This window comes from Morone saxatilis, unplaced genomic scaffold, assembly GCF_004916995.1.
Source record: "Morone saxatilis isolate NCDOM2014 unplaced genomic scaffold, NCSU_SB_2.0 Contig11, whole genome shotgun sequence".
In the NCBI taxonomy this organism is placed as follows: Eukaryota; Metazoa; Chordata; class Actinopteri; family Moronidae; genus Morone; species Morone saxatilis.
The window spans coordinates 24,311,631-24,328,498 of NW_023339663.1; the positions used below are offsets into that span (position 1 = coordinate 24,311,631).

General features: G+C 42.2%; 2 protein-coding genes across 2 annotated transcripts in view; both read right to left on the reverse strand.

Annotated features, from left to right (window-relative positions):
- Positions 1-2,305, reverse strand: part of LOC118321112 (tyrosine-protein kinase CSK) — a 41,527-nt gene extending 39,222 nt beyond the window's left edge. The window contains exon 1 of the mRNA XM_035652305.1: positions 2,064-2,305. The gene's annotated coding sequence lies outside the window, so the exon portion shown is untranslated. The remainder of the gene's footprint in view (positions 1-2,063) is intronic.
- A 1,356-nt stretch (positions 2,306-3,661) lies between these two features.
- The window catches only part of LOC118321172 (enhancer of mRNA-decapping protein 3-like), a 19,180-nt gene continuing 5,973 nt past the window's right edge, over positions 3,662-16,868 (reverse strand). Inside the window, exons 4-7 of the mRNA XM_035652394.1 lie at positions 14,648-15,010; positions 8,049-8,202; positions 6,620-6,837; positions 3,662-5,867 (exon numbers count right to left, since the gene is read on the reverse strand). Of these exons, the coding sequence (XP_035508287.1) occupies positions 5,533-5,867; positions 6,620-6,837; positions 8,049-8,202; positions 14,648-15,010 (1,070 nt within the window). The 3' untranslated portion in view covers positions 3,662-5,532. The remainder of the gene's footprint in view (positions 5,868-6,619; positions 6,838-8,048; positions 8,203-14,647; positions 15,011-16,868) is intronic.

Here is a 16,868-nt window from a genome sequence, read left to right on the forward strand (position 1 = left end):
GAGACGCGCTGTTGGACATCCCAGCACACAGACAGCAGGTTCGCTGACAGACGCAGCATATGGATACCTAACATGCTGCAGTCTGGTTCGACAGATTCCTCTGGGGATAATGAATGCCAAGCCCTAAGACCCCCACGAGCTCCAACCAATCTTGGTAACAGATTTCTCCAATAGAAAACTCGAAGCTATCATGCTGCTTCATCAGCACTCAGCAATCACTGTAATCAACAGTAAAGATAGGTGGGCTTCAAAGTGAGTCGTTTAATGTAATTATCCATCAAATCAAACAGTCCACTTGTCTCTTTCCAGATTATAATGCAAAATCTAAACGCTGGTCAGCCTGAAACTGAGACTGTAGATTGCTCGTTATTAAAATAGGCAGCCAGGGATGATATTTGATATTTGAGATTCTGAGCAGTAACGTGTCGGATAACAAGCGCAGACACTGAGATAATATGCTATTCGTAAGATCTGTTCCCTGAAAACAACCCAGGAGTAAGACTGCAAGTGATTAGTCACAAAGCAGAGCAGTCTTCACCTCAAGTACTGTACGTGGGAACACTATGTAAAGTAAAACAATGCACGGCAGACCCTACATTGCTTTTGTCAGTCAAGCCGCAGCTTGCAAAGGTATGTACATTTCAACATTTCAGTCAAACAGTTATCTTGAATTACAGAAGCAAAGCTGCAGGGATGACCGGCTCCATGCTGCTCTGATTCATCAAAGTGCAACAACATTTAACAATGGCACAATTCAATTGTAACGCATTTCATGTTTGTTACCCTGTGTGTTAGGAAGAATCCAAGATCAAATGTCACTGAGTACGACACTGGAGCTCTACCACCTCCAGCATAACCTGACCTCTGACCTCTACTGGGAGGGGTGCAGGAGGAAAACAATTTCCCTGTGGGATAAACTATATCATCATAACAGTGTTTCTGCCCCCCAACCCCCCAAAAAAATTAACTCTATGTTAGTTCTGCACAACTACATGCAATGAAACATATTCCGATACAAGCAAAACAAATGCTAAAGAATGTAACAGTGGAATAGACATGATACAAAACCAATATCAGTGGACAGATGGCGATCAGTGTTGTCTCAATGTGAGGGGCTGGACCTCCAGTCCTGTGCTCTAGTGCAGCGCGGAGGTGGCTAAAATTACTGGGTCCATTATCGGACAGGATCATTTTCCTAAACACAAAACAAAACCAATAGGCCAGCACTAGTTTAATATGCACATGGTGAGTATTTCAACGACACACTAACTGTCTATTTACAGTAAGGTCCACGACATTTTACACGAATCCCAAAACAGCGCATCCGCCTGCAACACAATGCTGCATGGCTCCTTCTTTCCCCCCTGACTCCAACCTTTATCTGTGGGCTTCCCTACAACACTGGACCACACCGTGTCAACAGATACGTGTGGAAAACGGACAATAGAGTCAAAGGTAAGGTTAGGACCACAAAGCGTTAGCCGCCGACTGTGGAAAAGGGGGAGAGGAGAGGAAGGTGGGTGACGAGGAGGTTTTTGGGCACAGCCGCAAAATCGCCCAAAGCAACAAGATAATTATTATATGTAACATAAACCAAACAACACACACACCGTTTGACCGTTGTCCAGTTTTGTTTGTGTGTGCGTGTATGCTGCTCTACTGTCAAACCCAATGAATGTATTGTGGGGGAGGAGGAGTGGGGGGGAGGTAGACTGGAGGGGCAAAATCTGTTAAGACCTAGCATAAACGGCGTCCGATAATGGAACTCGTGACGTTACACTGTACGTTACCTAGCAGCTAGCTCGACGCTAACGCTCCAACTCAGATTTAACGTTCGCTCCGAGCGGTGGAAACATTCAGCCGCAACACAACACTTCAGAGCCGCTGCTGAACGCAGAGAAAACAAACCCGGGACAAACACGGAATACACAGCCCCACAGTGACATTTGGCCGAGCGCTATCCCGAGTCCTCCCGAGCTAAAAAACGTTGCAGCGGCAGCAGCAGCAGCAGCAGCAGCAGCAGCACAACGACACAGACAGTGTCTGCGCGGTGGGCAACTCACCCAGAGAGACCACTGTAGTGTCGACCAGATGTTGCTGCGAATTAACGATGAAGGCCCATTAGGAAGACTCCTGCGGTTGGGGGGCATCCAGGTCTGGCGGCGTTAAGATTAGACAATCCCAAACGTGGCTTTGCTTTGACGCTTGTCCGCGCTGTCTGCATATGTGTGTGTTTGTGTGTGTTTGTGTGTGTGTGCGCGCTGGCGGAGCTCCGCGAGGCCTGCTGCTGGAGGAAATGGTCTCCGCTCCGTCAAAGGAACACGCATGCGCAGAGGAGGAGCACAGCCACGGGGCGAGCGGTCTGTGAGCGCGACCGTGTGGCCAACAGGTGCGGCTGTCAACTCATGGCGGACTTGTTGTTACTGTGGGAGGTTTCCCCCTGAGCCGCCCGCCTGCCCGCTACGTTTCAAACCACCGAGTAAAGCCCCCGTGTGCAGTCGTACGGGATGAATATACTGTAATGTACCGGGGCATCTTGTACTATCCGCACATAGCAAGCGTAACGTGTTCAAACCGGACTCCCACACCGCGGGTTTTGATTGACGGCTCCCCAGTGTTGTTGAATTATTCCATGCAGTGATTAAAAACAGCTGTGTGGTAGTAGTAGAATAAGCTACTGTAACAAAACACACCGTTTCTTTCCTGTTAAACATTAAATATATAGTAAGAAGTGCCCCAGGGGTCTCATATTCATTGTAGTAGTTTGATTAACTGCTCATTTGTTTGGGAATATACACTGCATTATTACCTGTCCAGTCTACCTGTTAAGGGACACACTGGACATTCCTAAACAAATGTGTTTAATTACCATCAACCACAATAACTATAAACAGGGGTCCAATAGCAGCCCCTCTGTGGGTTAACCTCATCGGTTTGGTTTTCACTTGTAATAGCTATATAACAGATTATAAAGTCTTTATTCTCAATAAATTATCACACTAAGATCACTATAAATTACAATCACTAAAAAGGTACTCTTTTTCTTCTTTCTTTCTTGTTGTTTCAAAGCTTTGTGATGAAAGTGAAAATATTGTATTTTTTCACAGAAGACAGTTTGTTGTGTCACAGTAGGAAAAACACAGGTGTAAATATAAAAATTTAAATTTGGCTGAATTCCATTTAGCTGCTTCAGTTTCAGGCTCCTGATATTGTGCATGCTGGCTCACTGGGACATACTGGGACATGTGACTAGAACGGAGCCATTGTTAATGTTATTAACACCTTTACCTGTAGTCCCACTACAAGTAGTCTTGTAATAGTATTAGGGAAAACAGTATCACAAGTAAAGTAACTCACTATGCACACTGTTATATTGCTGGTTGCTATTCCTGCTGCATTAATCTGCATGTAGCATTTGAATGTTGCAGCTGGTTGAGGATTACATATTTTGTATTTTAAAATCCAAAGTAGTAACTTTAACGATATGTCAAATAAATACAGTAAAGTACAATGTTTCCCTCTTAAATGTAATGAAGTTGAAGCATATAGGAGCATTAAATGGAAATACACCCAAGTATAGTGTCTCAAAAGCTCACTTGGTGGTAATTGTGGTGTTGCATTTTCTCAGTGACCATGAACCAGATCTTACACACTCTACACACACGGTTTGCAAGATTTTTATTATTTTTTTTTTAATTTCATTTGCATATAAGGGAGCACCCACCGTCATCCTAGAGTCTGCATTTTGCCAGTAGATCTAGGCTGAAGGTTTTTTGAAGCTTCAAATACTTTGCCTGAAGCTTCACATGTATACCTAAAGACACATTTAAATACATGTTTATAGATCACGTTTTCCAGAGGCTATATCAAGCTTACAAAAAGGTACTTTGCACTCACAATCGGCAAATTAGCTAAACCAGACAGGTTGGCAATAAATTAGTCAAAACCTCGGGTACAAAATATTTTCCAGAGTTGACCACACTCATGAAAACTGTCAAATACAAACACATCAGCAATAAATTCACCTTATTTGGTACTGCAGTGATTGCCATCCTCCTTTTTTTTTTTTTTAGGCGTGATTTCTTAACCACAGCCATCATCAAATTGTAAGTGTTTGGTTTAGTCTTTGCTGCAGTAGAGAATCAAAAGAACAGCCATGACTATTGGTTTACCACAAAAAAAAGAAATCACCCCACCATCACACATTAGCAAAAGAAATGTGTTGAGAGACTTCTGTTTGATGGAGTGCATTAAAGGATTCAATAAATCCAAACTGTAGAAATTAGTATAGTGAGAACCCTCTGCCATATATAACTTATGACTACAGTTTTTTTATTCTCATGTTTTTACGTACTGTATTGTACACAGTCAGAAAAGAAGTTCATGACAAGTTCAAGGACTTAAAGAGGTCTTAAAAACACGACCTGTGTAAAAGTGCATAGCTGCCAGTCTGAAAATAAGGCTGTTTTCTTTGTTCTTCTAAATTTGACATTTTGCTGATCTGAGGTTTTAACAGATGATCCGTATGCTGACAAAAAGAGAAAGTTTGTTGGAGTGGTTATTTCACTGAAGGTGGCTGAATCTATGTGTCAAATGGAAACTGTTTAATAATAGTACTAACTAGATATAGTCCCTCGTGATAAACCTGGCCCAAGATGTTTTTGGTCCTTGGAATGTGTGCTTCAAATCCCTGTCTAATCTGCAAAACTTAGAAATACAAAAAAAATGAATCCTCCAGGGAGTCTGCTACCACTTTTCATTTTCAGTGTCGGTGGTTATAAACTCAAGACAACTAACAGTGCAGAAAGAGTGCTATCAAATGTAATGTAAATGCAAATATGAAGTTTTTTCATTTTTCATTCGTTATTCCTGAGATGTATTCCAAAAATAAATACAAATATTCTGTATATCACCTTTTCAGTGAAACATGCTGCAACCATTACCAAACAAAAACATACTAATGTAAGTAAGTAAAAAAAGAAAATTGAAAGACAATGGACATGGACGGTTGGCAGATATGAATGAATGGCAGATTTAGGCTGGCAGACAGCTTTAGGCTGAGCTCTGCTCCGGGGTCACGGGGTCGGGATCAGACTCCACATGCAATCTAAAGGAGGAAACAGGAACTGTGTCTCTCCTGCTCTGACTGGTCGCGGGGGTCAGAGGTTATAGATAGACTCATAGTGGTCAGCATTTTGTAAACATATTCACGTCGTCATGGAGCCCTTATCAAAACACACCAAAGAACAGGAAACCTTTCCCTCTCAACAACAAGAGGTGTCGCACGCAACACACGGCAATCCCAGCTTCCCAGTTTCCAGCGGGTTAGAGGAAAAACCTACACCATACACTTTCAGACGTGTCATGAAGTGGTATGTAAAGATGGATGAATATTGGTTCGGTCATGTACATGTAGCTACTCTTCAGCTATTGCCACACGCACAGACAATGATACATTTTCCCCAATGGAAAAGCAGACCATTCCCTCCTACTGTCCATTTCTAACTATTTGCAATGTAAGTGGGTTCTCTGTTATGCCGAGTGTAGAGGAATAACAAATTTACATCCAAAGGGTGAGTGGTAGCGGATTCCAACTTCCTGGAAGACCAGCTTGGGGATGCCAATGTCACAGAGGTAGACCCTGCTCTCCGCCTCAGCTAACGGTAGTGGAAGGCCCAAAGACAGGGTCCACTTTGCCTCAACAGTCTGATGCTGCTCGCCGACCGCAGGATCGATAGTTAGGACTGGAGCCCGGTTCTTGTTGGCCCAGTCGGCAGCTGATTGGTACCAGGACTGCTCCCTCAGCAGTTGGTTCTCGTGGCAGTCCAGGCAGTTGATGACCAGATCGACGGGGCTAGCTGGCAGGTCTGGGACAGAGAAAGAAAGGAGAAGAAAAGAGACGATGAACACAGGGATTTAAAGTTGACTCACAAAACTACAAGAGAACACATTTTTGGTGCACATGATATTGCTAAAAACTGAAACCAGGAGACACTCTCAAATCAATCTTTTCTATATACCTACAGATATTGTGTGGAGTCACACATAGGTGGGAAAAATGGTACAACATGAGTAAGGACTGTCTTACTGTTGTTCCACTAGAGGGCAACATTTATCTGTGCTGGTCTGTTCCAACAGGACAAGATGAAGTGATCCTAACACAGAGATTCTGAATCATTATTACATTAATCACAATCACTTCGGACACAGACCAGCCCATACACCGAGCATCAGGGTCAGTGAATCCTGAGTAGACAGGGATATTAAGGTCCAATGTGTAACATTTATGGAATACAATATTTATAACCATGTTTTCATTAGTGTATTATCACCTGAAAATAAGAATAGTTATATCCTTGTTACATTAGAATGAGGCATATTTATCCACAGACACCACGGGTCGCCTTCCATGGAGTCCGCCATGTTTTTATAGTAGCCCAGAACAAACCAAAAACTGGCTCTAGATAGGGGCGTTGGCGTTTCTCGTGCTTTTCGTGCCCACCGTAGTTACTTTGCACTTAAAAAGGGAGGGTGAAAGTTACAATCTGCACCGCTAGATGCCCCTAAATCCTACACATTGCTCTTTCAATCATGTAAAAACCATGTTGGTGTGTTCTACCTTTGACGCTGGCCACCTGCTTGCCACTGGTCCTGCTGTAGAGGTTGACCTCACTGGTGACTAACTCCTGCATCTTGAGAAAGTTGGGCAGGAACAGGATGACCTCCACTTCGTGGTTGGCCATGTGTCTGCCACAGCTGATGCCCTGGGCTCCCTGGATGTGTGGCCCACACAGAAGGACCACAGTGGGCCTCTGGTGGACATTTTTCGGGGTGAGTCTGGAGACATTCAAGAGATGACAAGATTACTCCACAAACAAATGTAACTCAATGTAGTGAGTATGTCGTTAAACAGATAGCATCATATCCACCATATCATAGGAAGACGACATAAGACATGATTGATTATGGGAGCCGTCTATCCTGCCAGCATACACAGCAGGTGCCATTCTGAACCTGCACGCAATGTCAGCTCATACTGTTAATAATAAGAACTACCTACAGGTCAGTTAAAAACACTACATATTTGCTTCAAGAAAACATTAACAAACATTACCAACCAACAAACACTAACAATGATAACAAAGCTATTGTTAGCAATAAAGTATCTGTATTGTTCAGCAGTTCTCGGCTGTGTCGTATGTTTACTCATTTGGCATTTTTAACCTTTTTGTAATTACTACTTATTTCCCCCCAAAACCTCCATAGCCCATGTCACTTACTTTTGTACAGTTTACATTATTCATCTTTATTGTTCATGGTTTGAGTTTATAAACATTAAATTGAAGTTGTTGTTGTAACTACTGTTATTTACTCTGCATCAGAGTATGAACTGAGTGCCTGTTGGCTGTCAGGGAACTAGTGAAACAACCATTATATTGTCTGTGATCCATTTATTACAATAGGAAATTAAATTCGATCTGTGCTCCCAGTAGTCCTAGTGTAAAATTAAGACACGAAAGTATTGCAGTACTAAATTGATAAAAGGATCTGAGACTATAAACCTGTTTGTTATATGAGCCTCTGCGCTGAGGTTCTTTGATCTAAATAAGACTACACCACTCATAAAGGAGCAGGTAAACAATACCAAACACCGCCGCTGCTGTGTATTAGGATGATCTCGACCTGCAGTGTGACTGCTCACTGTAGTGCTTTCCTAACAAAATAAACCCTGAGGGGGGTCAAGGTCAAAAACATCTAACTCATGCAGAAACATGGTAGTAAAGAGGATTGCCATGGAAACTGGAAAACATGACATGAAAACAAAAAAGGACAGGCCGGCTCTAATGATTGTATAACTCCTCAGACAGGAATGTCTGTTGTTGTTGTGCATTCTTATTATTATTTAACAAATGGTGGTGGCTCTATCTGCACTGTATCATACATCAGATGAGTGGACATGTATACCAGGAACTGACTAACTTCATTCTTTTACACACTTAACCAGACAATGGTACACTGCTCCATCACACCGGAGCAGTATTCCTTACCTGTTTGGTCCGCCCAGCAGAGTGAGAGCCATCTGACTGGAACAAACACCTATCGTCTCCAGCCTGCGCTCTATAGACAGGCCCCAGCGCTCTGCAGCTGCTAGTAGACGCTTATGAAGCTCATAGGGCACGCTGGGGACCACCAGGCCTGAATCTGCAGAGACAAAACACAAGGTGAGATAGGTTAATGCTATTTTAACATCGCTGATGTAACAGCACAGAGCATGAAAGGATGACGCTTAATAAAAACATCATCCTGTTCTAGAAAACATCTGCCCAGATGAACTGCCTAATAAAGACAAAAGGAACAAAAAGAGTTTCTTTACTATGAATAAACACTTTCAATAACATTCTCTGTTGCTATCAAAGTCATGTTAAGAGCCATGGCAAAACCAAGCAACTGAACCTTTCTTTGCTAATTGATAAACTGAATCCACTGGTAACTTTCCCATAGAACATATCCATGTCACATTGCTGATGTTATGACACAGTGGGAGTTAGTAGTGAGAGACATTTTGCTGAGATGAACACAATCGAGTATATTTGACGTATGCCTAAATCTTACATTTCAAAATCTCTCTATTGTTCTCTGAAACAGAGAAAGACAGAAGATAATCGATCACGTTTCGGGAAAGGGAAGTAAATATTATCTGGGGAAATATTGGTTCAAAATTACCTCCTGATAAATAAATAAAACAATATTCATAAACATGTTTGTTACATTCCTGCAACCATTGGAGAGTTCTGACATGTATCATATTTCCAAGTTACACCTGCACTGTAATACATCGTAAGTACCATGTCATATAGCAATTCATCTTCATCAGTGCACCTTTAAAAACAACAGCTGGAGTAGAAGTAAAATCCGGAAACCTGACCTCTAAGATCACAACAAACATTGGTCTACAGATAAACCAGGTTCTCAGACGGTGGTAGGTACATATAAGCGAGCAACACAGATCCCCATGAGAGAAACCCATTCCCCAGGGAAAAGCCCTTCCTCCTCCTCATGACCTGATCTTGTTCCCATCACGAAGTTTCTCCATTTCCTCTGCTGTTTGTCACTGCTGTCTGCAGCAACAAAGGGAAGATTGGCAGCCTTTACAAAACACGACAAACACGAGGCAGCCAGAGTGAGACGCCTATTCCCCGCGGGCCCCGAGTTCACACGCACCATCACATGGTTTCTGACCAATCCCCGACCCTCAGCTCTGGGATGGGACTGCACTGGGCTCGACCCCCCACATCGGCTGCTGTCTCAGTCAAAACATACAGCGGGTTGGCGTGACAAAAAAGGGGACAAACATCATATACATTTGAACACCTGCACCTGTATCCAACAGCTCGTGGTGAGAGATTGTGGAGGACATGGGGGAGGCATGTTGGTGACTGGGCTAAACAGTGGATTCAATTCAGTTTCTTCAAATAAATCATTGACTCAAAGGCCATTAAAAAAAACAACCAACATAATTCATAGACTTTTATGTATAGAACTGTCATGTTTTCGATGGAGCACTTGTCAATACTTAATGAATTATTAAAACTCTATATTGCCAAGTCAACAAATTGAGTTCCCCCGAAACTGTTTCATGGTTACAGCCGTGGAAAAAAAATAACCAAAAACTACAGCAACTCCCCATTTTCATGTTAGGGGTCGAACTCAGTTATTGGCTGTGGGTTGTAGACAAAGTCCATTTGGCCACGAGGAAGCCATTTTGTCACTATAGCAAACATGTTTGTTTCAGAGTTGTGCTTGCCCAGCAAACATAAAATACATGCACCACTTACAACAATGAGTGAACTACCTTTTCTTGCATTTTCACAAACATTCATGTAAGACTTGTTATTAACGTCACGGGGACAGTGGCAGAGAAGCAGGCTCATGAGCACTTTGAAACCCCTCCATCAGCTGGACAAAACATTCGGCCCTCCTTCAAACTTGCGTGCAACATTTTACATTTGAAAAGTTTACTTGTCAGTGCTCTCTCATATGTAAGGGTGTCTCTGTTTGTAAATCACCACATTTGCATCTTTGAGATTTCTGTATTGCAATCTCTTGTTACTTACCAGCCAACCAAGCTGAAATGGATCGATTTATGTGTCTGGCCGATTGATCAGTCTGTTTGTGTAAGGTACAATTGAGTCACAGGGACCCAGCTCTGGGCTGCATTGTTGTAGTCACTCATTATCACAAGGGTTTGACTAAAGGAGGCCTGACATAGTGAAGTGCAATACTGCAGACTAGTTGAAAATGTTTCCGATGTTCAGCTGTTGTATGGAGAAGGTCAGATATCTAGTGGCTGTACGTTGACTGGACATCTTAAAATAAATTACGTTTCCACTCACATCACATTTAAAAGTCTATTCAGTTATAAAATTCACCTTCTCTCTAGTAGGGATCTTTCTTCTGAGAAAAATGCTTAAATCCCTTGGCTTTTATCCGTCTTGTCATGTCGAGTCACCTAACCTTGTCAGAATTGTTCTCGTCTGTGTATTTTTTTGAATTACTGTATTACAGAACTACAATTCAGCCTTTTATCACTGTACAAACTGAAGTGTGTGGAAACCTTTAAAGAGCCTGTGCTAATCCCTAGCTGTCTATTGCCTGTGGCACATTAGAAGGGTAATGAAAGTCAAGCTGGGGGAACTGCATGGCTCAGGATCCCTTTGATAAATAAAGCTGCTGGGAGGCAGTTAAGTCCTTAATGGCCCCCTACAGATCTCTGTCCTGCTAGCTGAGAACTTGGTGGCCTCTTTGGTGCGCACAAATTCACACAGACTCAGGCGCGCACGCTAGCACACACACCTCGTCCGAAACGCACGTACACCCACAACTTTTCACCCTCGCATGCAACACGGACAGAGTGACACACACACACACACACCCTCATACACACAGGATAATTACACATAAACACAGAGAATCATGCCGTGCCTGACTGAAATTCTCGCTTATCTTTAGGTTGGCCCTGCTCCCCTCCCACTATTATTTTATTGATACCGCACAAAGACTGCTAATATGTTTCAGTGGGCAACAGAAATCTGGAACATGCCAATCCTCACGTGAGCGATAAGCACAGGAAAGTCAACTGCCTCTTGTCATGCAAACTGCTGCTTTGAGTGCCAAGCTCGGGGGAAGTGGGAGTTGCAGCAGTATGCACTAATTGCTTTTCAACCATCCCACCAGGTGCATCTCTTAATAACTCTCTTGCTGAAGTTGTTGCTACCAAAAACACCCCACCCACCCCCACCCCCATACACAGACACACGCCATCTCCTCCGTCCTCCCCCTTCCTTCACACACATGCAGTGATTTACGCAGACACGCACACGCACGCACACACACACACACACACACACACACACACACACACTTTCGTGCAAAAACAAAGTCAACAGTCAACTAGCTAAACCGGGTAGCCATGAGTATGCAGCAGCACTAAAATAAACTGAGCTGGAAGCAATCCTTCAAGCATGACAAGGGAACTGACGGGACTGAAAGCAATATACGCTGGCTGGATCTGGGCCATGTGAGACTAAGGCTTGTGCTGGGATAGGGAGGGTTAGACAGGGCTGTTCCATTACTCTCTGCTACTCCGCAAGAGTTGAACTTTGTTGACCGACACTCTAAGGAGGTAGGCAAGATGGGGCAGTGGTTCATTGGAGCACAGAGAAGAAGCTTAACACAGTAATCTGCAAGATTGTTTTTAAAATAATTTTGGTAATATCTTTGGTGCCAACAGCTCATTTTGGGGTGTTCTGACAAATCATTTATCTCTATAGGTGGCATCCTTCAATTTGTCTGTTCAGCCACAGTGAGTACCACTGCTCATGTCAATTACTCAGTTACATTTTTTAATATTCCAAACAAGCCATGATTGCTGTTGCTGGACACTTCTTACAAGTCTTACAGGTTAAAGAACCAAATAATACCTGCACACTGTTGATCATTTGTACTTTATTTAACATTTCAGTCTTCAGATCTTCAGCAGGTAAAATTGATTATGAAGTTTGTACAAATGATCGACAGTGTGCAGAACTTTCTTTCACAGGGTTTACAAGCCCACACACCTGCCTATATAAACCTTTTGGAGTTTGACAACTAGTAAGTGAGTAAAATTCACATGATTTCATATGAAGGTCAATGGATCATGTCAAAACTGCAGCTTAAAACTTGTGCAACACTTCCCCTTGTTTACTGTGGTTCATGTGTTTCCCAGCCTGCAGTGCTTGCCAGCTCTACCTGACAGCATGCAGTTTCAAGAAGATATCATAACACACATGGAACTTCTACCTCAGGGTCAGATGGGTTCAAATATTTTGTGATGACAAAATAGTTTCCAAGTTTGCATCCTGCTCTCTCCACAGGGATACGCCATTAATAAATACACATAAATAATCAAATAACAAGGAAAACCAGTTTACAGTTGGCTTGGATGCAATTTGTGTTGCACCCTAGCTTGTTTGAGCGGAGGTTTCACTGCACAACTGGAGTCAATCACAGCACAGGGAAGCAAGACAATAGCAGACCTAAACTTACACAGACTAAACCTTTACAATAAACAATAGTCTATAGAAACTGGCCTGTCAAACCCCTGTGCCATTGCGTTATGGCAACGCCAACATACACCTCTGCACTTTGTTTTTTTTTCTCTATTCTCGTATTGTTGATTTATCTGTTTATTTGCAAAGATTCCAGGTCAAGAGCACTGCGGTTTGTTCCTGCTTCAGAGGTGCTGTTTATGTAAGGCTGTACGGCGGCATGCTAATTACAGAGTGCAGAGGATGGGGATTATGATGACAGCCCTGGGAAGCAGGTCTGCCTGCACGGTAAGAAAAGGAGGCTCTGCTTGGCAGCTGTCTGCTGAATGGCGGACAGACTCCTGCTGAGCTGCGCCGTGTCAACACAATCAGATAGACAGTATGGGGTAGAAATCCTCGAAACACCATCACCACTACACTCACTGTGTCACCTCAAGGCCTGAGGAATAAGTAGTATCATCCTGATCCTATTATTTTCCAGGGAAGAAACAGACAGCACCAACCCTATTTGAGCCATTTCTCTTACACCGTGGACTCCAGGGCCTGTGTTTGCGTGCCATTTACTTATCTTATGTCTCCATTAAACAGTTATGTAACACTCAGGTTCCTGGAGTGAGCTGAGGAGGGGGAAAGGACGGGTTCATCATCTCTGTGGGCCTATTGTATGGGGGACGTGGGGAGTCAAAAGTCACCTTCATGATAAACAGTAACCCAAGATGACCTCTCTCTGACCAATGGGATAAAGCGATGTGTCCACTGTGACCTCCCCTTACAGTGCATGTGTTTTTTCCTATTGTGTTAAATAGAAGAGACACTACAGCACTTTCTTCAGCGAGAGCTTCTCAGTATTGTCCTCAGGGTCAAGTGCAGAAAATGCTTAAAATATTGAAACTTTTGGCAAGAGCTCTAACTGTGTCTTTACCTTCAGCACAGTGGTACAAGATAGATGGTGGTACTTCTGGTCAAAGTTTAAACACAGTGGAAAAAATGTCTCCTTCCAAAACAAACACTGTGTTCACAAAGCTGACACTGATAAAATGTCCCACAGAGGGACGCAAAATCATTGTGGAAAGCACAGGAAAGGGTACTAGGTGGATGAGAGCCAGTGTACTAGAGAGGGTTATGGGTAGTCAAAGCGGGTCCATAAAACCTTAGAATCCACTCTAAACAACACCTGCCCTCATATCATGTACACAAAATCTCAATTGACAAAGTCTTTAAGGACATCTATTGTGAATAATGTGCTTTAGAAAAGTGAGACATTTTCCTAAATTTTATAGAACAAATAACTTTTCAATTAATCGAGAAAATAAACGACAACAAAACTAACCGTTAATTGCCATCATTTTTATAAAGGAATAAACTTTATATAGTTTTACTGATCAAAGAAGAAAATATTGTATTTTGATCTACAGCAGCTACTCCACAAGTGCTAAAAAGATGACATTTTTGATTGTCAGATACCATTTCAAATGGGAGATTTTGGTGTTTTTCTTGTGTTGTGTCATGACTGAAACTAACAGTGCGTTAGTCTGCCTCTGAATACCTCCTGACTTCCCTGCCCTGTCTGTGGCGCAATGGGTTCCTACTGAAAATGGAAATCTCTACAAATCAAAAATGTATATCGTTTTATTTTTTAAAAAGGGTAAGTCCTTTTCTAAAACAGCTGGGCACTGCTTTTTCAGCAAATGTTAAGGAGTAATAGCGCATTTGTTGGGGACTATGTTCCACTGGTGATTTGGTGCCGCAGTGTATTTACAGCAGCAGGAAAGTAAATGTGCGATTCACTCATGCTAAATCTACTACTGTCTACTAAATTCTGCCCTGTAAATATTTCTTGTTGAGGCAAACTGAACATGGGAATTTGAGCTGAAAGCCAGTTGCCCTAAAACATCACACGATTCACCAACTGCCTTTGCAAACTAGCAGCTTCAATATGTGTTGCTGCCGTATTGATTGATAACACTACAAGTACATAAATAATGTTCCTACACAGACGTGAGTGTGTCTCTGTGTGTCTGTGTGTGTATGAGTATTCACATGCATTTTGTTCTCACCAGTACAGTAGTCTTTGCCCCCATGTTGCGGCACTGTTATCTGTCGGTATATGACGGGTTTCACTTGCAGAATATTCTCATCATGGCGGTAGGACACGGGTTTCTGTTCGCTCAGCATGCTGTGATGCTGTGCCCTGCTGCTGTTGTTGTTAGTCCCATCAATCTGGGAGAAGACGGCAGCTTTGTCGAACAGAGCCAGATTTCCCTCGAAGTCAAAGTCCGTGGCCAGGTCCTCATCGGTCCCCTCTCCGAAGCATTCGTCGTCCTTTGGCCTCATCGGGCCTCCAGCACCTCCATTCCTCACACTGGGTTTCTTTGGTGTTGCCTGTGTTGCCCCTCTGCTGTTAACTGAACCTGAAGGAGCTGGAGAACACAGAGACATTAAGATGCAAGCAAAAAGCCATGAGAGGTTGTTCTTCGTGGTCATTTTCAGAACTGCTTAAAATAGCACACATACAAACCTTTGCCACCAAAATAGTGCATCAGAAATTAACAGCTAGCATATCCCATTGCTAACTGTTCATACTTTATGATGCATTTGATGAAAGAAATGTCACAATATAGACACATAAGTGTATGTATGTATACTGTACCTTCCTAAAATAATCCTTCTTCATACAAACAGCTAATATCCACTTTGGTTAATCAATAATATATTCAAACATACATAATTGACATAAGACAATAGATAGGAAAACACACACTCGTAACATTGAAATAGCAACTCCTGTGATGTTTATGGGCAGGGAAAAGGGTTCCCATTCAAATTCTATTTTACTCCAAATATAAATTATTATTATTATTATTATTATTATTATTATTATTATTATTATAATATAATATTATAAAATATCCCAACAACAGTATGATAAGTATTCTAACATACAGTGCAGACCGCTATGTAAATGCTAACTTAATAAACCTACAGCTTTGGTATAGGTCCCTGTGACTGTATTTAACTATTAATAACTATAAACACAGAGAGACTGGGGAGGGGTTACTCTAGGCTACCACAGGTTTATCTCGGCTTTAATCTCAAACCCAAAATGCATGGATTACCCAGAAATCCCCCCGTCCTAATCACCCCTGAAAGGAGCCATGAGCTGTCTTACTATACATCATCATTGTTGTATAAATGCTGTAATCCACACACAATAAGTTCCTGCACTCAGCAGTTTCAAATTCTGACTAGATTCTCGAAACTCTGTTTATCGTGTGTAACTCTCACGGTTAGTTACTATAACTCGCTGAGGACAAAACGCTGCTGACACACAAAACATACAACGGCGGACTCAATAAAGTTTACATACATGTAAGCACAAACAAAAAAAGTGAATGAACCGAGAACAAAAAAAAAAGAAAAACTGGAAAAACCTGGCCTTCAACCCCAACCATGCTGAGCTCTCACGCTAACCAGGAGACAGAGAGGCACAGTCGCACGCTACTGTCACTGTAACAGCTAAGGTTCTTTGGACTCTCTCACGCAAAACACTGGGAGGCTCAGTCATAGTACACTGGCAGTGATACAAAGACACTAAAACTATGAGCCAATTTGAGACCTGCCTTGATATCACAATACTGCCTTACAACCACCACTACACTGTCAGACCATTGTTTTTTTGCAGCAGTGAGTTGGTGTGTCGACATGTGTTTACAGCACTGCTCTGACAAAATATTAAGTAATATCAATGTGAATAATTTCCCTCTAAACACAGACAGGTGTGCTACTAAGGGATTTACTAATGAGATTTCATTATAAGTAGTAAGTTAAACATTTTGAGACAGGTCCAACATGTTGGGGAGAAGTGTGGTGGGTTAGTGTGGGACAAAAGCTAGCGTCCTTCCTACCACAAGAAAACCATGTCTTTATTTACAAGGAAGTGTTTTGTCATGCTGTGAATCGAAAATCTGAATGAACTGGGCAGAGCTCCAAGTCAAACAGGCTAATGAATAACAGGTAGCGAGACTGACAGCTGAACTTCACTGATTTCAGTTTAGACAAACTTACCACCACAAATTAGTACAACCACACAGGCCAGGAATATTTCAAACTGAAATATGGGTTATTATAAAAATGTTACCGTTAAATACATGCATATTTAGACAAACTAAACTACTAAACTGTGACAAGGCATGGAATTAGGGAAAATTCATTGCAATTTTTAAGTGATCTCCGGACTGATCATTTAATATTTGATATTCAAACTGAATACCAGTTCAT